Here is a 22218-nt window from a genome sequence, read left to right as displayed (position 1 = left end):
CAGCAAACATTCCTGGTAGATGAGTTTGTAATCTGAACACTTTATTTCAACTATTTACCTCACAATCATTTTGACAGATAAAACAGTTGCCGCCCTGATAACTTTCCAGGGCTGTAAAATCCTGTCTTTGAGCATTACCATCCCAATGAGCCTCTAAACGCATTAGCTGTTAATTCAACTAGATTCCTGGATCGTATTTCATTATCTCACTGGTACTTTAAACAAAACACCCCCAATAATGCAGCCCCCTGTTGTGTTGTTTTATTACAGGTCTGAATCCCTGCCTTCACTTCAACTGCTTTTGGCACTTACACTTTGGTATATGTGTGTGTGTGTGTGTGTTTGTGCGTGTTGTTTGAACAAACTTCAAGTGACTCTTCAAATTCCCTCAGCTTTTAATCAATTTAATCAAATACATAAACGCCATTCAGCACCTAAAGTGACACTTTAACTCCTTTTAGCACCTCCATTTTTACGCCCACACCAACTTCTTTTAGTGCTTCCCTTCAACTTCAGCTATTAATTTCACACAAAGACATTTCAAAAGCTCCAAAGACTCATCATGTTCAGACATAGACAAACATTTCTTAAGAAAATGTAGCCTTGTCTAGTTTTCAGTTACAGTGTCAGACCACCATTTATTTGTAGTGACACCAAAAGTGTCCCGAGAATTCAAAATGACCTTCAGAGAACTGTTATGCACTGGAAGCAGTAAATCTGGGTAGGTGTGTGAAGCAACAACAACCATAAAAGGAGCAAAACAAACCTCAAGTGTTCAGGGTTGCTGTTCCCACCTGTGCACAGGTGGGGGAGGCGGGGGAATAAAAGCCAACCCAGATTTAGACCAGAGTTTACAGCTCGGCTTTGTCTCTCATCTCTGTTCTACCCTGAATACCACTGTGCCAAAGTTCAGCTCACAACCCGGGACAATAGTAGAAAGAAGACAGTGAACTAGATGTGCTCCGGCAGCTTCATCTTACAGATTGTGTGTGACCCAGAGACAACTGAAGGCAAACACCTGAAACTATTCAACAAGCCAGCACACCGGTATGTGGGTATAATACTCGTCAGATTTATCAAGCAATCGATGATTATTTAAAGCTACAGCAAGTGTCCTTGGGCTCCTGCAATGGCTTACTACGAGGTTAACTTTCAACTTTATTATTGTATTAACCGTCTGTCGAGTCTGTGACAGCAGTATGCTATTCAGACACTGTTTGATTCCCAACATTGAATTTTGTGAAATATTTTATTCTGTAAGTCTGTCTTTTGATTTTTGTAGATCATTTGATGTTCTTGTGTTAAATGCTCTGCTGTACTGTTTGTCTCCTTCAGAGGACAAATCTTGATCGACTTCAAAGGAACATACCACAGTTTTTTCATGTTTTAGCCCTATGGAAAAAACTGAGTACATATACTCAGTACTGGTATTTTACTGGAGAATTTTTGAAAATTTGTATTTGCACTCTGCCACTTTTGAGATGAAAACATACATTTTACTTATTACTCCTCTCTATTGTACAGCTGTAGTAAATACAGTATTTTTTAGTTTTTATGTTTAATATGTCATAGTCTCCAAATGTTACTGTTGTTGCGGAGAATCTCCAGTGTCAACTTTTCAGGACCTCGAAAAAGAGAACTTTTTTTTTTTCTCCTCGATTACTGATTTTTTTTTTTTTTTTTTACAATCAAGAGTGTTAGGGACTGTGGAAAAAATATTGGGGGGGTGGGTTGTTTATGTATTTTTCTGTCAGCTGAGGGAAGGATGGTCTGTTTTTGGGCAGAGCAGGGAAGGGTCTTAAAGTTTTCCATGCCCCCGTTTTTAGATTTTATTCTATTCTTTTCTTGCAAGATTCACTGTAAATAAAAAGTAGATTGAATAATAGCAATGATTGAATAATTACATCAAATTGTTTTTGTTTGTCAAAAACAATTTGTTTAATCAATCATAAAAATGGTATTTGTCATATGCAGAGGACTCGTTTCTCTGTAACGGCTTTACTTTCCAGTAGCCAGGTTGACCAATATGTTGATGTGATATGGAACTTTATATTTTATCATATAACATTTTTTTTTCACCAACCAACAGTGGCCTTCTATCGAGGACCACAAGTGTAACTGAAATATTATAAAGCATTTCATCAATTGATGTCTAACTGGACGATAAAAACAGGAATTTATAAGACTGTTTTGCACAGTTTTACCAGTGCAAAGCCCAAAGCGCCAAGTAAATGTTACATGAAAAAGAAGGAAAGGAAAAAAGTGGAAAATGGAAATGCAAATGGAAAAGCCTAGCAAAGGTAAACAATGAGATGTAACATGTAAATTAGTGAGCTTTACAGGTGCTGCTGGGTGGACTTTTTTACATTGGACAGAGCCAGGCTAGTTGTTTCCCCGTTTCCAGTCATTATGTTAAACTAAGCTAACCAGTTTCTGGCTGTACTTCATATTGAATGGACACATATTAGAGTGGTATTGACCTTCTAATCTCTCATCAAGAAGGCGAATAAGCAAATTGCCCAAAAATTTCAAACTCTTCCTTTAAGTATACTGCATATGATTTGTAGTAAATTAGCTAAAAGATGCAAAGTATGGATATGGTAGTTTATGGCTTGTGACCGGTTTCGTTAACAGACCAGCAGGGCCCTTAACACTTAAGTGCTCCAGTTGAGCTGCTCAGATTACACTACATGTTTCTTGTTTCTTGTTTTAGTGATATATAGCCACTAGTGATTCTTGGATTTACAAAAATACAACTGAGGTGAAAGGAGTATCATTTGTGCTGATCACAGCATTGAAAAATTATGTTTGAAAACTAATCAGAAACGTATTTTTATTTTTGGTAGAAAGTAGTTTGGCTGAAAACTTGTCACAGTGAAGTCTGTGGATTATCCAGAGTAACCACGACACTGCTACTGGAGAGACAAGTTGAGCACCACATATTAAATTCCACCCCCCTCCATTGTACTGAGGAGGAGGCAGAAATCTTAGAGACAGATACCTCAAAAACTGGACAAATAAAACCAAAAATATCTGCATGGGTATATACCACTAGAGAAAATATGTTTTTTTTGTTTTGTAATTTGGATGAAACTTTAAATTATTTTTTATATATAAATAGATAGTATTGGGAAGCTTGATGGGAAATTAATATCTTTTCTGTTCTTTTGTCAGTTCTTCCACTGGCAATGCGAAACTAAGAAGACACTACTGGTTATAACTGACACAGAGCGACATGGCCACCGGGAAGGCAGAGGTCCAGCGAAGGATCGTGTCCAAGGACGGCCACAACAATGTGCGGATTGACAATGTGGAGGGCATGGTTAAGCTGTACCTGCATGACATCTGGACCACCGTGGTGGACATGAAATGGCGCTACAAACTCACTCTGTTTGCTTCCACATTTGTCATGACTTGGTTCATCTTTGGGGTCATCTTTTACTTCATTGGCATGGGCAACGGAGACTTTGAGGGTGGTTTGAATTCTACCCACACGCCCTGTGTGATGAATGTGGAGACACTTACTGGAGCTTTCCTCTTCTCTCTGGAATCACAGACCACCATTGGCTATGGTTTTCGTTATATCTCGGAGGAATGTCCTCTGGCTATCTTCACTCTGGTGGCTCAGCTCGTCATCACAGGCCTAGCTGAAATCTTTGTCACTGGTGCCTTTCTAGCCAAACTGGCTCGGCCCAAGAAGCGCGCAGAGACCATCAAGTTCAGCCAGTTGGCGGTGATCTGCCGGCGACAAGGCAAGCTGTGTCTGATGGTGAGAGTGGCTAACATGAGGAAGAGCCTTTTGATCCAGTGCCAGGTAACCGGAAAGCTCATCCACTCAAATGTGACACAGGAGGGCGAGAAGACTCAAGTCCACCAGAGCTCTGTTGATTTCCAAATGGACTCTAGTGGAGAGTGCCCTTTCCTCATCCTCCCGCTCACCTTCTACCATGTTCTGGACGAGCACAGCCCGATGGCAGGACTGAATGCAGAAAACCTTCAAACTCGAGAGTTTGAGCTGCTGGTTACCCTCAATGCCACAATGGAGTCGACGGCAGCCACGTGTCAGAGCCGCACCTCCTACGTTCCTCAGGAGATTCTCTGGGGCTACGAGTTCAAGCCAGTGCTGTTCAGCACCACAGGTGGCCGTTATGTGGCAGATTTCAACTTTTTTGACAAGGTACAAGTGAGCAACGATGCAGCCGTCATCAGAAACAACACAGAGAAGCTAAAAATTGAGGAAGACTATAAAAAAGAATAGAGGATAAATGTGTTACTGCACTGCATTGTGCCAGTCAGTTATTCTCATGGCTGTGACCCCTAATTCAAATGCATTTTATTGGAACATTTTTGCACAAAATCATCTAAAAAACTGATTTGGTCCTGTTTCTCATAACAATACTATGACTTTCTGTTTTTGTAAATCAAAATTTTCAGCAGACTGTAAAACCTGGGATTAAAATGCATTTTCTCTGCACATTTTATTTATTCATTTAATCATTAAAAAATGTTTTTTTTCCTTATTAATCTCAAACCTTTAATTTAGTTCCAGTTTATTTTATCTATACCAGAATGCTTTTTAATAATTGGTCAGATAAAATAAATAATAATAAAAAATAAATTAATAAAATTAATTAGACCGGGTTTTAATGGAGGGGTTTTATGTCCCGAAACTGTAAATGCTTTAGCCTTTTTTTATAAGAATTTAGATTTTTTTTTTTAGATCCAGTATTCCTTCACATTAAGAAACTAATAGTTCAGTATTTAAAAGAATAGTTTGACATTTTGGGAAATTTGGGAATATTTGCTTTTCTACCAAGAGTTAGATAAGAAGAGTGATACCAATCTCATATTTGTACACTAAATGTGAAGCTACAGCCACAATGACTGACGTTATCCCTTGTTTTTGTTTAACCTACCCAAAAACTGAAGTGTAAAAATGACAAGTTGTGGTATTACAGGTGGTTTCGTGCTGAAAAGTAGGATAAGTCAGATGTGTTTAACAAGACGAGACAAAGCGTGACTTTTGTGATGCTGCTAGTATTTATGATGCTCAGTGGGTGTTGGTCAGGAAATATTTAAATAACAAAGATGCAACGTGTAATTAATAAGACAGATTTGGTAGAAGGTGTATTTATTCATTTTTGACAGACTCATAGGCCAGCAGTTTCCCACTGTTTCCAGTATTTGTGCTAAGCTAGGCTAATGCATTCCATCTCTGTCCTTGACGCACAGAAATTAAGCTGATGTCAAACTGCTCATCTGACTGTGAGTTAGACGCTGAACTAGCATTATTCCCAAAACATCAGACTGCTCCTTTAAAAATACTGACAATCAGAACTGAAGATTGCATTTATGGCAGCTCCAGTCCAGAAACATCAGTATCAGCATCTTGTGTTAAATGCATAGTGCTGCATTCAGGTTCAGTCTTTTGGGTGGGATAAATCATTTAAAAACTAAGGGGATCTCTGTACGCGGAGAAGACAAATATGTATCTAGTATTAGAATATGTTAGTGCCTATTACACATCTACAGGTGCTTCACTGTTACTGAATTTGTATGGCACATACACATACACGTTCTACATGACATTATTCCTGGAGAACAGATGTAAGCTCTGTTATGTGGTATGACATGAGATGGTATAACAATACATTCAACATGGTGATAGACAAGGGGTTTTTAATGTAGAGGCTAATAAGAATAATTACTTTTGTTTTGTAAATAAATGTTTCTTTATTCAGTAAAAATAAAAGTGTTGTGGTCATTTTTGTGAAAACAGAATTGAATGTCTCTCAGTGCATGCTGGGATATGCTCCAGTCGGTAATGACCCTGTGTAGGAACAGTGAACGGCGAAAGTAACTAACCACAGTTACTCGAATACTGTAATTAAGTAGCGTTATGAAGTATTCCATTTTATGCAGCTTTATACGTATACTCAGTACAGAGGCAAGCATTGTTCTTGTTGATCCAATCTATCTGACAGCTGTAGTTACTAGTTATTTCAAGATTTTTAATATGAAACATGTGATCAGCCTCCAAAATATGAGTTGTTATAGGCTCAAGTGCCCAACAGCATGTATAGTAGGCTAGTTCAAATTAGGTTAATCTTTCCCAACAACTACAGTAAAATGCTGCTTACATCTTAATGCATCTGTAACAATAACTTATTGATGTAATATATAATAGCATAACAATCTAGGGCCACTCTGCATGAAGAGTACTTTTATTTTTGATACTTAAGGGACATTTTGTTGATGATTACATTTATTTAAGTCAGGTTTTGAATGCGCAAGTTTTACTCGTAACAGAGTAAATTTGTACTGTAATATTTATATTTCCTTAAGTAAAGGATCCCCCTCTGTAAAAGAGTGAGTGATGACAGAGAATGGATATAAAAATTAATGAATAAAGCCATTTGAAGGACAACACATTCAGCCTGCAGCTCTTCCATCTCTGTTGTCTTTAGCTGTCAGCTCTTGTTGTGGCAACACCGGAGCTTGAGCTGACTGTCGGTGACTGCATCTGGTCAAAACAATCTTTCAGTCCAAAGCACAACTGATCTTTAACTTAAGAGACAGATGGGTAACCTTGCGATAAACAGGTACTTTGTTAAAAAACTATTAGCTTAGCTAGAAACACACAACTAGAGACTGCACTATTGCAGGTGAATGTTTTAAGTGTCATTTGTGGATGGTCTGACCACCATACAAATTAAATTCATCTCCACTGTATTAGGGTGGAGGTGGAAAAATCACAGATATATTAAAACCTGGGCACAAAATACTTAAACTATTTCCACAGAGGTGAGTGGGAAAATATATTTTTTTGTATTTTGTGGAAAAGAGATTCTTTAAAGCTTTAAAATTGTTGTAATATTTGTGTGTGATTTGTTTTCAATTGCTTCAGTTTGTAAAGTGCTTAGCTTGGTTTTCCTGTGGTTTAGATTTGTGGTAATTGCGCTTTCACTTTGAAGGACTTGGAGGAACAGAAATTGAGATGCCGCTTTTATACTGAAGGAACCGGACCGGACATTGTGTTGATGCTGCTGTCGGCGGAAAAAAAAAAAAAAACAACAAGAAGGTCTAGCAGATGTAAAAATATAACGCCCAATCTTTAGTGGTATTAACAAGAAAGAGCCTGGAACCATTTCTTTAGATGTCGGTCTGAGGTGCGACGGTCAGACATGAGCGTCACTTTAGATATAAGGCTGAAAAGAGCAAACAAAGTTTACCATGACGGGGTAAGTACGTTGACCACAGTCAGCTAACGTCAACTGCCCCTGTAGCCTGTTTAGCTAACACCAACGTGAATCTTTCTGTCTTGTCGTTTCATGTAACTCGGTTAAAGAGCGTATTCTTTACAGACGCTGACTAAGTACTTAGGAGGCGTTGTCGTCCTCTCAGCACATGACCGGCAGCTGATGAGCGGGGTGTTAACGCTAAAATCTGTGACCCCTCAGACTTGTTCGCTGCTGGCTACTAGTTTTCTGCTGTCAGTGGCGAAGCGCGGATCTTCCCCCCTTACCCTTTTGCATCCAAAGCCAAGCCTGTATGGATGGCTAAATCGGCAAGTGTAAACCCACACATCAGTAGCAGTTATTAAGGTCATCAGTATTAAAAACGAAAGAAAAGAAAGTGTTTTGAAACGACGCTGCAGTTAGCTTCCGTTTTTTTTTGCACCTCTTGTTGCTGTGAAAGGTTGTTAGACACTGTAGTTAAAGCCTTCACGCTGTTTGAAATGGTTGTTCCCCATCCAGACATCAGTAGACCAGGATAGGAGCGTGAAACACTACCCTTAGACGCGTCAATTCTGTACTAGATCAACAGGGAGAGTTTAAAGGCTGTTTAAAACACAGATTCAGATTTGTGACTCCTTTTATTTTATTCCCTAAAAGGGAGAAAAAGAGGCGATTTCACGTCTTTTTTCCCGATCCAGATCACATCAGACCAGGTCTCGATAAGAAACCACTATAAACTTAGTGTGGACTCACCGAGGACTTTATTGGGAACACCGGTACACCTGCTCATTCCTGAAATGATCCATTCAGACAGTCATGTGGCAGCAGTGCAATGCATAAATCAAGCAGATACTGGTCAGAAGCTTCAGTTAATGTTCACCTCAGACATCACAATGGGGGGAAAATGTGATCTCAGTGACTATTGCATGATTGTTGGTACCAGATGAGCTGGTTTGAGTATTTCTGAAACTGCTCATCTCCTGGGACTTCCATGCACAAACATTTATGGAGTTCACTCAGAAGGGTACAAAAAAACCAAAAAACATCCAGTGTGCGGCAGTTCTGTTGACCGAAGGGCCTTGTTGAGGAGACTCAGATAACCACTCTTTACAACTATGATGATCAAAAGCATCAAAAAAAGCACAACACGTCGAATCCAAGGCTCATGGGCTAGAACAGCAGAAGACCACATCGGGTTCCTTTCCTGTCAGCCAAGAAGAGAAATCTGAGGCTGCAGAGGGACACAGGCTCGCCAAAACTGGACAGTTGAAGACTGGAAAAACAGGCCTGGTCTGATGAATCTGGATTTCTTCTGAGGCACGCAGATGGAAGGGTCTACAGCATAAATCCATGGACCCAACCTGCCTTGTGTCAACAGTCGAGGCTGCTGGTGGTGGTGTAATTTTGTGGCAAATGTTTTCTTGGCTCACTTTGGGCCCCTTAATATAAATCAATCATGGTTTGAATACCACAGCCTATCTGAGTATTGTTGCTGACCATGTGCATCCCTTTATAAATGCAGTGAGTTTACTTCAGTGGCCTCCCCAGTCACCAGATCTGAATCCACTAGAACACCTTTAGGATGTGGTAGACCAGGAGATTCACAGCATGAATGTGCAGCTGACAAATCTGCAGAAATGACGTGATGCAATCATGTCAACATGGACCAGAATCTCATAAGGAATGTTTCCAACACCTTGTGGAATCCACCCCATGAAGAACTGAGGCGGTTTTCACAGCAAAGGGGCGCTCTACCCAGTATTAGTATGGTGTTCCTAATAAAATGCTTGATGAGTGTATATGTCATATACTATACTTAGACTTCCAAAATCTGAAGATTTACAAGTAGCCTCCAGTTACTGTTGCCTTCAGACAACAGGCATGTTGGGCAGCCCTCAGTATGCTTTTTGATCAGGAACTGATCCAATGCGGTCTTATTTTTCCCAAATAGGATAATGGTTTGACAAATCTGAAACTGTGTTTTAAACAGTTACTGGACTTCCTATACCTCAATGTGTGGAATTAATTGAATAATTTTTGTGTAAAATAACATGGGGACAGGTGCTGTGGAATGCCTTGGCTGAAAGAACTGTGACTTGTATAATGACACTGACAGAGGAACTGTATTTGATCGGTCACGTCACAGCCGATACTCAAATCTTCTCAAGGTCTAAGGTCAGAGCCCTGGTCCACGTAGAGTTATTTAGTGGCAATATACGGTCTGAGACAGGAAAGTGGTCTCAGACTTTTGGACCCCACTGTAACGGAAATTCCTAATCAGGCCACGGAATCTGATGGGTCACGGCATTCAGTGTAGCATCGGTACAGATGCTGGTTCTGCGTGGATTGCTGCAGCAGTGAACTGATCAGAGTTTTAAGAGATTAAAATGATGCCTGTAAACCTTGGACATCTTCGGAACGCTTACAGCAACTGACAGGACCTCAGCAGTGTTTGTTTGTGTGCAGGAAGCGGTGGCTGGTGTCATCGTGCTGGTGTGTAAGGAGCCGCTGCAGCACCACGGCATCTCTCTGAGCATGGAGGGAGTGGTGAACCTGCAGCTGAGCTCCAAGAGCGTCGGCGTCTTCGAGGCCTTCTACAACTCTGTCAAGGTGAACTATGAGCAACGGGGACTTGAATACTTTCAGCTCGCAGTCAGGAGGTCTGAAGTGGTGATAGTTGTTTAGATAAATGATATGAACCAAGGGGTTCAACGTACATTGAGTCAACTGAATGATTGTGAAGTATCTCAGAAAGTGCGGATGTTAAGGCTGAAACTAACAATTATTTTATAACTTAATCTGCCCATTATATTCTCAATTATTTATTTTGTCATCTTAATTTCTTAAATTCAAGGGGATGTCTACAGACGTCTTGACTGGTCCAACCAAAACCCAAAGATGTTAAATTTGCAACCATATAAGGAAAATAAAGCTACTCAACTAATGGGTTTATTGACTCATTTTTTTTCATCACTAATTGATATACTTAACAGTAATTACATGCATTTAGAAACGTCCCAAGGAGAAGTCTCCTTCAATGTGCTTTTTAAGACTGAATATATTGACACAGGTTAACCGGTTAAAAGGTTAGTTTTTATGCTGTCTCCAGGTGCGTTTGTCAACCTGTGAAGGTGGAAAATGATCAAGTTATCATTATTGTAATAAGCATAAAATGTCGTCTGAAAACACTTCAAATCGTACCTTTGTGTCAGTTGTCCAAATTTGTTTTCGACTGTGGAATGGGCTCGTTGTTGCCCTGTTTGTGACTAATGGAGGGAAAAACACCCACTACAACTGTGGTTCTCAGTGGGAAGCTTTAATGGGAAGCCTCCAGGACTGTCTCCCAACCCAACAACATGATATTGATATTTAAAATGTTTACACACAGTGTACTTAATGAACTGTTGCTGATCTTAATCAGACCGTCCTGACACATGTTGCAGCCCATCCAGCTGATCAGCAGTATGATTGAGGTGGCCAAGGCAGGAAAGATCCCAGGAGGCAAGACCGAGATCCCCTTTGAGTTCCCTCTGAATGCCAAAGGCAACAAAGTGCTGTACGAGACCTACCACGGCGTCTTTGTCAACATTCAGGTAAGCGAGGGACGGAGTTTGAATCTTATTAGAATTAACAGTCGAGACTGGAACTGGACCTCGTGAATCATAAATACGCTCAACACACCTCTAGTTGAACACCCTCTGATATATCAGGAACTCACATGGTGACAATCTGGGAGATCGTTTCCTTAACAGTTCAAGATCAGCAGATGAATTTAATGATTTAATAGAAGTTTAGCTTTTAAATTCATGCGAAGATCACATATCTATGATCATAAATTCCCATGGCTGGTCCGTTTTCATTTCACACCACAAATAGACCCCACCAGAGTTCACTTGGAAGCCTTCTCGGCCTAGTCGAGTCCACACCAGAATTCAATTGACAGTGTTCACACCAGCCCAAATGAACCACACTGAACAGACAAACCAGAGTCTCATTGAACTGAATTTAACAGGTTAGGAGGGAAAGCACCCTTGGTCACGGGCTGTGACCTGTGTTAAAAAAAACACAATTATTATAAAAGATATGACACATACAGGCACACTTTTATCTATGTATACTCTGATATAAATGAATGCAAAGTAAAGAAGAGTTTATGCAGGAGATAATTTTGATAATAAAAGAAATGTAGTTTAAAGTAGATGTTCAAACATATGTGGTAAGGTGCGTTTCAAATTCAGTTTTTCTGTGTTTGTGTCTTCTCCTCAGTACACCCTCCGCTGTGACATGAAGCGCTCCCTGCTGGCCAAAGACCTGAGCAGGAACTGTGAGTTCATTGTACACTGTCAGGTGAGTGAAACAGATCTGATTTGGATAAGCTACTTTTAACGTGTAAATAAAACAGTTTAAAGTTGTAGGATGGGTTTTTTGTTTGTTTGCTTGTTTCCCCGTGGTGTTGTGTGTTGTATGAAGCTACGGAGTTTTAGGACTGTAAAGCTGTTACCAAGGTTCAAACCAGGCTGTCACAGGTTTTTAATGCAGTAAAGTCAGGTTTAGGACATTATTATTTTTTCTAGTATTTAGTATATTTTTCATTACTTTATTCGTCTTTAGTAAACTATGTTGCTCTCTGGATATTAGTGTGATCCCTCTTTGTCTAATGTCACTGAGATTTCTGCAGATTAAAGGTGGATTTAACTTTGTTTTCTTTACCACAAAATTCCTTGTGGCTTGTGTAAATCCCATCTGCCTGCATCTTATCTGCACCTGAAAAACTGGAAAACGTTTCCCGTGATTATGTTGAATAACATGATCATCTCATTCAGTCTGTGAATAATCTTGTCATCATTTCTTCTCTTTGTAATCTCCGATGAGATGTCAGCCATGTTGGACTGTGTGGAATCTTTTTTCTGTTTGATTTTCAGCCGCAGAAAGCTAATGTCGCCCCAACCCCAGTCAACTTCACCATCACTCCGGACACTTTGCAGAACATCCGCGAGGTGAGAAAAAACCACTACGCTCCTGGACTTCGCTTTATTGCTTCATTTTGTTTGATTTAAAGCTGTACTGAGAGGGCGAACTTCCTTTCTGTCTTCAGAGGAGTTCACTGCCAAAGTTTCTAATCAGAGGCCATTTAGACGCCACCAACTGTGTGATCAGCCAGCCGCTGACTGGAGAGGTGGTGGTGGAGAACTCGGACATTCCCATCAAGAGTATTGAACTGCAGCTTGTGCGAGTAGAGACCTGTGGTAAGTTCATGCTGCCAGGTGATTGGATTAACCTTCCTTTTGTAGTGGCAGAGCTGCTGGTTTTTTTAAATGTCCACTGTGTTCAGGTTGTGCTGAAGGCTACGCCAGAGATGCCACAGAGATCCAGAACATCCAGATAGCTGAAGGGGATGTCTGCCATGGCCTCTCTGTTCCCATCTACATGGTCTTCCCCAGGCTGTTCACCTGCCCCACACTGGAGACCACCAACTTCAAAGTCGGTCAGTAAAACTTTCCAGTCTGCTTTAAGTACTTTTGCTGTAATTGTTTCATTCCCTCATGTAATAAAATTTTTTATTTTCTTACAGTAATACTTCCCAGAGCTGCAGTAGTGCCTACATAATATTGGGCCTGCTATAGGGCTGCTACTAACAATTATTTTCACTATTGATTAGTCTGCCTTTGATTTTCTAAATTAATTGGTTTGTCTATAAAATGTCAGAAAATAGTGAAACGTGCCTGCCATGATTTTCCAGAGCCCATATTACAGTTTACAGTCAGATATGACAAAGAAAAGCAGCCAGTCATCACATTTAAGAAGCTCGAAACAGCAAATATTTGAAATTTTTGCTTGAAAAATGATTAAAACATGTAATCAATAATTAAAATAGTAATTATTTGCTCGTTAAATCATTGCTGCTTACAGCTACATCAACATTTTGGGAAATAGCTGCTCATATTTACTTTTATTTATCCTTGCCCAGAATTAGATGAGAAGATTGACAACAATCTCATGTCCGTTAAATATAAAGCTACAACTTAGCCAGCAGTTGGTCAGCTATGCACAAAAAATGGAAACACGGCGAAACAGTCTGACTCTGTCCGTCCATCGGCACCTGTAACATTTAATGATTAACACCTTATATCTTGTTTTGTTTATCATGTTCAAAAACAAATCATATAACCAACAATGACAAGTTTAACGGACGGTTCTGTGTCAGGCTATTAGGTCACAGTAGGTCACAAAAAGACCTGTGAACTGTTGTGAATTGAACACACACACAAAAATCACTAATATTTCAAAGGTTACTGTTCCCGTGATGAGACGATACGTTTGTTTCTGTCCTTCAGAGTTCGAGGTCAATGTCGTCATCGTGCTTCATGATGATCATCTGATCACAGAGAACTTCCCCCTGAAGCTCTGCAGAGTCTGAAGCTGAATCGAACACCAGCACTCAGGTATCGTCCCTGGAGACCTGCTGCTGCTGACTTTGACCCTTCATACAACACACCGGGACTGAGCATTTTGAAACCACAAACGGCTCCAGGGCAGAGGACATGATCCTGCCCCAGTTTTGTTCTCTGTGGAGATCTGAACTGGTTTTCCGCAGAATGCAACAGCTCCTCTAACCTAGAGTGGCTCTACTGATGAATTAAGTCACACAACTCCCCGTCCAGATTTTCCTTCATTAATATATATAAATATGAACATTAATGTTCAGGAGAGAAAGTCTTTGTGAGTGAGTTATTATAGTTATATTTCAGTTAATAAATGTCACATTCTTGTAGACCATTATGATCAGTGAAGTTACAACTCATTTAAGAGAATTGTTCCAATTCCCAGGACTTTAAGGCTGTTAGTCAATGAAAAAAAAAAAAACAGAACTAACAGAGAGCAGCATTTGCCTTCAGAAATTCTTAATTTGCTGACTTGAACATCTGATGAACATATGACAAAGATGAGCTCAAACACAAAACAGGTTTATTTCTTAAGTATTAAGTGGTATGTCAACATTTTAATTATACAAAAAAACTTTAAAGTCTTTTCTTAAGATTTTAATGAAATAACATAATAAAATCATAAACATAAAAGCATAGACATTTGGGTAGCAAAGACGAGGTGATAAGGGTTAAGACATTACGGGGCTTGACGTCTCCTGCCAGGCAGCGTGGGGAAATCTTCAGGCAGCAAGGCGTGATCTCTGCAGGTGGGACAGGTGCTCTGTTCCTTCAGCCATGACCTTATGCACTGAACACAAACAGAACAAGTGCGGCACGTTAAAACCCGCAGCAGCCTCCGTCCACACATCAAATCTAGGACTCGATATTCTGACTCATTTTGTTAGAAACTGGAATGATAAACAGGTTTCATTAACATCAGTTTATTCGTTCTTTTAGTGTTTACTCCGAGGGGGATTCACCATGACCTTTTGTCAAGTCTTGCTTCTTTCTTTTTCCACAAGCTTGTGTGGGCTTCAGCTGAAGGACTGTGGTTTAAAAAAAGCTACCACCTTGAGTTGCTGACCACTAAAGAGCAATGTTTCTGCAAAATGCATGCACTCGGCAATGCACGTGCACGTCGGTGATGAGATACACACATTGCCACGGGTTTCATGTTATTCCACCGATTGACACTCAGCGGCAATAATGCGCAAGCAAATATGAAAGTAAGCAATAGAGCTGCATATTGGAACTGATCTCCTGATTCGATTTACAGAATACCGAAATTGATTTGCTTTGATTCAGTTGAATTCGATTCTTGATTATTTATTAACATAATATAAATACTAATGTTGGATAAAGGGCTTCTCAGACGTTTTCCTGGGAACTTAAATTTCTTCTACATTCCTCAAGTGAGCAACACTGATGTATTCCTGAAAATAGAATTGTGTGACGTTCACCTTAGTAAAGAAATCTGAATAACTTGGAATCCACAGCGGTCAGTCGACTTCCACAGCCTCATAGATAATATCTCTGAAGAAGAGATTTGCTGTTTCACTGTGGACAGAGGTCTCTACAACTGTGTCTTAAAAAAATAAACAGCCTAGTTTGGATGTAGATTTGTGTATGTTAAAGCATAATTTGCTCTGCAGCTAGACGTCATGAATGAACTGCCTGTTAACCAATGACAAAGAAATGCTGTCAGAAGTAAATAAATTGTGAAGCTGTTTAACTATGTATTTCTTTAACTTTTAAAAAATGACCTTTACTTCTATGTCTGTTGCACAGAGAAAAGCAGGGACAAGTCAAGTCAGAGAAAATTAACCTTTAAAAAAAAACAAAAAACCTTTTGGTCCGGCCTCTGTCATTAACTCTTGCAGCACCTTGTACAGGAAATCAAACAGGTAATCTTCAGATACTTCTGAGGTCTTTCTGACTCCCATCTATTCATTACACACTGTTTTTACTTTAATAAAAACTTGAAGAAGAGTTAATAAAATCCTCCCCAGATGGTCCCATTCAAACACCAGTACAGTGTTGTTGCTCACCTCTTTGTGGAAGCTGTGTCTGCACTCCAGCACGCAGATGTCATCGGGACCCATGTCATCGTGACAGATGATGCAGGGATCCTCCACGTTGAGCTGCAGTCAAGATAGACACACACAGTCACACAGTCAGCTACAAACTGGAGACTGTAGGCTACTGACCGAGTACTTCTCAATCCCTGCAGGCAGTTTTGTTTTTAGTTATGGCAGCAGCATGGCTATATGGACGGCAGTGTAGGGAGGGTGAGACAATTGTTGTGAAATCTGGTGCAGACATTTGCGTTTTCCTTCAGGATGAACTGTAATAACTTTAGCAATCTGCCTAGTTTTCTTCTAGTGCCAACATCCGAGTAAAAATTTTTATTTATCCAATAATTCGGTTCATGACCAAAAAACCTGCAGAGGTAATGATATTCCCATCAGCCTTAGCTGTACTTTGTGTTTTGTGCTAATTGGCAAATGTTTGAACAATAACACACTATACTTAGATGGTGAACACAGTAAACAGCTTTTAATTGTCTTGTTTTTACCCTTTTTTTTTTTCCCAAAAAAATCTTACACTATTGTTGCCTGATTCTTCTGTTTACATTGTATAGCACTGTGCTCTCTTAATAAAATTTGACATTATGAAGGTGGTCTCTGTTCAACTGTAATGGGAAATGGTTTGTGTTTTGAATTTATCTGTTCTTTAGATGAAATAATTTGTCACTTAAGTGAGAGATTACTTGGGAAACAAACGGTTACATCCCTAATCCAGGCTCATTTTCCCTCTTCAAATCAACTATGTCTTATAAGGCCTCTGGTGCACAATCAGTAGCCTATCGTCAAAAACAGCAGGTTAATAACACAGATAACAAATGGTTAAAATGTTTATCTCTTCTCCAAAGAGTCATGAATGCAAAAACAATCCACCCAGCTGTCCTTGTGTTTTCCTGCGTCCAACAGTTTTTGCTGCTTCAAGTCAAACCCTTTGAATAATACCAGTGCAGCTTGCACTGATGGATGATTTTGGACTTACGGCATTGGAATGTGTGGCTCTTTGGGGTCCGACTGGCTGCCAGACCGGAGCTGGGGTTACCAAAGGGGGAGTAGCACACTGAGCTGGACTCCCACGTCCCGCAATGTTGGATCTGACAGAATTAAGCTTCTCCTGAGAGGACAAAAAAAAAAAAAACAACAGCCAACACAATCATTTCCAGATGACAAATGACTGGGCTATCAATTCCAAACACTAGTGGTCTTCACAGGTCTGTGTAACAGAGACCCGAATTGGGACCTGTTTGTCAGGTCAGGCCCAAATTACCCTATTGGCTTGAATATAAAACAATGTTTTTATCTGGAAATTATGTAGGAAAACGTGAGTGTTGTATTTTACTTGAGGATTAGACAATTTCGTATTCACAACAGCACTTATTTCTGAACAAAGGGTTCTAGTGTAACACCAGCACAACACCTTTTAACTTGTTCTTATTTACACATCTTACCTGTTTTTACTAATTTGTTTTTGCTGTTTCTTACGTTTTTTTAAAACTTTGTTTTTCCGTGTATCTAAAAGAGATCTTTTTTAAATCTGTTTTACAGATTACAATCTGCTTTTGTGTGTCTGTTTTTGCCATAGCATGCGGGACAATGATGACTGAATTTAATTGGTTCATTAGGGGGTGCTTGTAGCATTAATGTTAAGTTTTTTCAAGTCAGTTTATAGTGAATATTTTAGTTCTTGGTGTTTAGGAAGCAAAGTTTAACCTACAGGAGTTTATGACTGCTAGTGAAAACGTGAATTCCTGACAAGAAAAAATGAGTCGAAAGTGTATCCTGATGTCTTAACTGCAGAAACAGACCGAGGACTGAATAATCTGTCAAGCCGCCCAGAATCACCACTGTCACTGCATTTCATAATGAGGAGCTCAAAAAGTCTGAAAACAGCAAATAGCTAGAGAAAATAATTCTGGTTCCAAGAGCTTGAGTGGCTGAGTGTGTGACTGATAGACAGGGTGAAATATACGTTCCGCTTTAGTTGAAATATTTGATGTTTCAAAGTGATAAGGCTTCAAAGATAAAAACTGGACTTTTCATGCCTGAATTTGACTTACTTACATGCTACATACATGAATGATTTCCTGATTTTCTCAGGAAATCATTCCCAACAGGACTAATCTGCAAGTGTTTCTTAAAAAATACCTTTTCCAAAAAAAGTACGGTTGTCTTATACTCAGCCCAATAACATATATTCAGGTGTGGCGGAGATGTGTCTCTGGACTGTGTGTCAGTGTCTTTTTTTTTTTAATTTATGAAGCAAACTGTATAATGTGTGAATATTGTTTTGGCCCAACATATTTGAATGGTTAGCAGTGAGCTCCCCTACCAACGGTTTAGTCTGCCAACTCCCACTTCCACTCAGTGGAAGGGTATTTAAGGGGTGGTTGAGCTGCTGCTGCTGTTCTTTTGTCACTGAGGAGTCTCCTCACTCCTCCATGTTCGAAGGCCAACATGACATGTCTAATACCACAGTGAATCTGACCAGACTTTCAGGATGTCTCTTTTGAGGCAGATGGAGTGTGAATTGAGAAGTGCAGGAAAATTAACATGGCAGAAGCATGGAGCATGTTGGTCAAAAAAAAAAAAAAAATCAGGTATTGGCGTTCTCTCTCTATCGGGGTCTGTTCAGGTCCACCACATTTTGGATTGGGTCTTATTAACCTCAAAGTCCACTTGGAAGTCCACTGTCTTCTTTTAAATTCATTAACTGTATGTAAGACAAATTTGGACATGTTTTCTGTAGATCAGTTTCACATGAGGTTCAAAAATATGGACCAGTGAAAACCTTTACGACACCACACCTACCTGATGGTCCAGGATCAACTGCGTCACTCCACCGACCACATCCTGCAATGCCATGCTGTTGAGGCTTCCACCGCTGGATGAACGAAGCTCCTGAACAAACCTCATCAAGTCTAACCTGAACACACACACACACACACACACACACACACACACACACACAAAGACAGAGTAAATTGATTTTATTTCCTACATTTGTTCTGTAAGAGAAAATCTGCCTGATTTGTTTACTCAAAGTTCAAACTCTCAGTGCTGGGATGTCTCCTAATGTTCTTTACTTCCATTCACTGCAGTCCACAATGGATTATGTTAACAAAAACCGATACTTGATTTTGGAGATCGTTACTAATATCGATATTTGGGAGTCTAAAAATCGTATAATGATATATCTGCCAGTAGTAATTTTTAAAAAGATAATACCCAAACAATCTTGATATTGATCCCTTACATTATCTTTTAAAGAATTATAACCAAGATACACACTGAGCAGGACATATTACTACACCTGTAATACTTAAAAATAAACTTGTCATTGCTCTCTGCTGCTCTCTGGTGGACAAACTGTAATGGTGACACTGTTTTCTAAACGATGTGAAGCCTTGTTTAACATTTTTGTCCTGTAATTTCTTGTTACTTGTTGGCTGGAGCAAATATTGGCTGATTCATTAGTCTAGCTCTAGTGGAGTAATAAAAAAATGAAACATAGCTGAAAATCTGTTTTAGCAGAACGGCAGAGGAACCATCCATTTGTTGGTAAAAATAAAAAAAAAATTAAGAGTTAACTTGCATACAGTCAAAAGTGTGTCTAAAGTGGCATCAGTGGTCCATGGTTACCTTGTATAGTCAGGGAAAATGGTACCCAGGCGCTCCATGGCTTTGGCAAACATGGTGCTGTGAGGAGGCTCCAGTGTCCTGGTTGGAGGCTTGTTCTGGGTCTGAGTCGGAGCGGCCAGTGCCTCAGCTGCAGACGGGGCTGCAGAGTGCTGGATGGTCGGGGGGGTGCTGTGTGACACCTGGGCTGAGCGCTGAGGAGTAAACTCTTTGGCTGCCATACAGAGCTGCAACATTCACAAAGAACAGGAAACGGTTTACATTTTTATACTTTTACCTTTAATTAGTAAATACTAGTAAATTACTAGGGAAGTCCCAATCACGTTTTCTTTGCCCCAATTCCGATCCAATCTAAATCTTGATTAAATATGTATTACACGATTTAAAGTAACGCCTGTAAACTGTTCAATTTTATCATCTTAAATTACTGAGATGAATAAAAGTTTAACCGGAGAATGTGACTCCAGAACCTGACGCGATATGACAGTCCGGGGAGAAAACGTATGACTCTGTTGGAAATACAGGACCTACAAAAACTCTCAGTCCACATGCGGTTGTGCAGTTGTGTAAGAGAGTGAAGGTTCTTTCCTCACAAATGATCTTGAGTACACAAATTAGTACAGATAACGGCTTGTGGAAACCAGACAAACGCACAAGACAAGTTTAATTTTGGCCTGTAGTCAGCCTACTCTCTTGACTTAGACAACTGACAACTGCTATGACCTGCCACTGGCAAAGTTTAATTGTCATTATAACTGGTGAAAGCAGCGGTTAGCTCTGAATAAAAATGAGAAGCTGCAACCTGACTGTTCTGTACACTGAGCTTTGCCATTGAGAAAGAGAAAGTTAGGTCCGAGTTTAGTGAATCCATTCATGTTCTTTTGCTAATCTGGATGTCAAAACTCAGAGTAGCTCAGATTTGTGCACGAATAGATTTACATTTGCACCCTCTAATTTTCAAGGTAAAGGAGAGCATCGCTGCATCACTGGCAGGCTGAGGTGGAGAAAACGCAGAGCACAGTAAAGAAAGGATCAGACTTTGATCTAGTTTATTTTAGCTGATACAGATCCATTAAAATATGCCCGACACTGACCTTAGGATTGTCTCAAGACATCTCTATCTTTACCATTTATTTTGCTATTGTAATTGTCTAATTTTTGACAAAAATATTCTACTATTAGCGATAAACAAAGTATTTCTGTGCTCATCTGGTCTGGTAGCGGAGGGTTTTTTTTTGCGGTATTCATTACATTATGTTATACTGACTCCGTGACTTCAAGTGACCTCAAAATCAAAAGATTTTGAAAGCACTGATCTGGTGAGGATCTGGTGAGGAGTTTTACCTTTTGTGCTGGAGGTTCAGACTGGTTGTTGATGTTGACTTGAAGCAACTCACTGACTCTTTTGCCGTTCTTCGCTTGATCAATCTGCTCCTGGTACTGTGTCTGTGAACCATATAGAGACAAGTCTTACTAAACAAATGGCTTAACACATATAAGAAAGGCATTGCACATTTAGAGGCTTTTGTTAATATTCTTCAAAAGTTAGTATTTATTGAATCACAAGTACAACAATGCGTTTCACCTCAGGCTGTATCTGGTTCTCTTCACAATGCCTCACCACCAAGAATAATAAATAGTCTCGGCTTAGCATATTTTCAAATACTTTGAGCATAGAAAGGAAAGAAGCTGCAGTGATAGAAAACTCTGCACTCTGTCATTTAAAGGGACCTTTAGACTGTGCAACAGCACCAGCACCGTGCAAGTTCACTGCATATCACACTGTGCGAGATGGGTCTAATGAAATCTCATCTCTCTTTGTCAGATGTCAGATTGTGCAACGACATTTTGGTAATGGATTCATCTACCTCAGCAGTGGAGATTTTCTTTTCAGCTTCTTGGACATTGGCTCTCCAGCTGTTTCTGGTCATTTCCAGGTCTTGGTTTGGGTATCTGGAAAGTTGAAGGACATTACACATAAATCTGATACCATCTAGTCCATGTTTAGTCCACTCTGTTAGCAGGACTGATCCGCAGTTGTGTTTTCACTCCTCTTACCTGTGTACTGCTTCATCCAGTTTGGTCAGCAAAGCCTTGGCATCCGACAGCTCTCTGTAGAGGCCGTATAAACCCTGATCTCGGCTGCTCTCCACTACTGACAACTGGAGGAACAAACCAAGCAGGGTTAAAGGACAGGTTCACATTTTTTCATGTCTGTCTTAAAGCAATAGTCAGCTGCCCATATGTACAGTACTGTGCAGAACTTTAAGGCACTTCTGATATTTAGATTTTTATCCATCACACAACACCATCAGGTAGGCGTCTGACTGGTCTCAAATTCATTCTGCAGCATGACAACAACCAATAACACACAGCCACAGTCACATAGAACTGCACAGGAGAGCTTGTGCTGTTGTAAAGACAAAGGGTGGTTACACAAATAATGATTTTATTTTGGGTTTTTTTGTTTACTGCACTTTGTAAGAAGTAAATAAATAAATAAAAACTATCTGTCATTATTTTTGAAAGTATCCTCACTCATCCTTAAGTCTCTATAAGTTTTGCACAGTACTGTACATTGTAACATTTTCTTCTCAGTCTATCACTCCTGTTCATACTAGCTATTAAGAAATCCTTTCTTAATGTGCTTCCAAAGTAAGTGATGGGGGAAAAGAAATCTCCTCGTTCTGTGCAAAAATATGTTTTGTTTACATAACAGTATGGAAAGTAGGAACACTGACTGACAACTCTTTCAACTTACATTTGGGCTTGTGAGCATTGTTTTAAGACTTGAAAATTTGTGAACCTGTCTTTTAAGACAAATGTGACTGTTCAGGG

The 22218-nt window shown here is 39.7% G+C and overlaps 3 protein-coding genes across 5 annotated transcripts in view; 2 read left to right on the top strand and 1 right to left on the bottom strand.

Moving 5' to 3' along the window:
- Positions 1–824: 824 nt before the first annotated feature.
- kcnj15 (potassium inwardly rectifying channel subfamily J member 15) lies at positions 825–5677 on the top strand. Its single transcript, XM_040149827.1, has 2 exons — positions 825–1047; positions 3175–5677. The coding sequence occupies exon 2, from the start codon at positions 3236–3238 to the stop codon at positions 4256–4258; it is 1023 nt and encodes a 340-aa protein (XP_040005761.1). The 5' UTR covers positions 825–1047; positions 3175–3235; the 3' UTR covers positions 4259–5677.
- Positions 5678–7007: 1330 nt separating this feature from the next.
- vps26c (VPS26 endosomal protein sorting factor C) lies at positions 7008–15395 on the top strand. 2 transcript variants are annotated; one of them, XM_040149828.1, is made up of 8 exons: positions 7008–7241; positions 9705–9848; positions 10682–10831; positions 11505–11585; positions 12161–12235; positions 12334–12484; positions 12571–12723; positions 13574–15395. In XM_040149828.1, the coding sequence occupies exons 1-8, from the start codon at positions 7185–7187 to the stop codon at positions 13654–13656; spliced, it is 894 nt and encodes a 297-aa protein (XP_040005762.1). In that variant the 5' UTR covers positions 7008–7184; the 3' UTR covers positions 13657–15395. The 2 variants fall into 2 exon arrangements, with proteins under 2 accessions (XP_040005762.1, XP_040005764.1); XM_040149830.1 differs by lacking the exon at positions 13574–15395 and adding an exon at positions 12811–13028.
- The window catches only part of ttc3 (tetratricopeptide repeat domain 3), a 36201-nt gene continuing 28314 nt past the window's right edge, over positions 14332–22218 (bottom strand). For both annotated transcript variants that reach the window (XM_040149817.1, XM_040149818.1), the window contains exons 39-46: positions 21439–21542; positions 21249–21333; positions 20725–20826; positions 19384–19607; positions 18553–18667; positions 16727–16858; positions 15712–15804; positions 14332–14471 (exon numbers count right to left, since the gene is read on the bottom strand). In XM_040149817.1, coding sequence (XP_040005751.1) covers positions 14361–14471; positions 15712–15804; positions 16727–16858; positions 18553–18667; positions 19384–19607; positions 20725–20826; positions 21249–21333; positions 21439–21542 — 966 coding nt within the window. In that variant the 3' untranslated portion in view covers positions 14332–14360. The remainder of the gene's footprint in view (positions 14472–15711; positions 15805–16726; positions 16859–18552; positions 18668–19383; positions 19608–20724; positions 20827–21248; positions 21334–21438; positions 21543–22218) is intronic.

The sequence above is a fragment of the Xiphias gladius genome, chromosome 17 (assembly GCF_016859285.1).
Source record: "Xiphias gladius isolate SHS-SW01 ecotype Sanya breed wild chromosome 17, ASM1685928v1, whole genome shotgun sequence".
Taxonomy (NCBI): domain Eukaryota; kingdom Metazoa; phylum Chordata; class Actinopteri; order Istiophoriformes; family Xiphiidae; genus Xiphias; species Xiphias gladius.
The sequence above is the reverse complement of the archived record's forward strand: the minus strand, read 5'-3'. Positions and strand labels throughout refer to the sequence as shown.

What these genes read in the sequence shown, in the direction of transcription:
- kcnj15 (XM_040149827.1), top strand. Translation starts at nt 3,236, where the DNA reads ATGGCCACCGGGAAGGCAGAGGTCCAGCGAAGGATCGTGTCCAAGGAC.
- vps26c (XM_040149828.1), top strand. Translation starts at nt 7,185, where the DNA reads ATGAGCGTCACTTTAGATATAAGGCTGAAAAGAGCAAACAAAGTTTAC. An exon ending in ACAAAGTTTACCATGACGGG is followed by an intron (nt 7,242 to 9,704) that starts GTAAGTACGTTG and finishes GTTTGTGTGCAG; the next exon opens with GAAGCGGTGGCTGGTGTCAT. An exon ending in TGTGCGAGTAGAGACCTGTG is followed by an intron (nt 12,485 to 12,570) that starts GTAAGTTCATGC and finishes CACTGTGTTCAG; the next exon opens with GTTGTGCTGAAGGCTACGCC.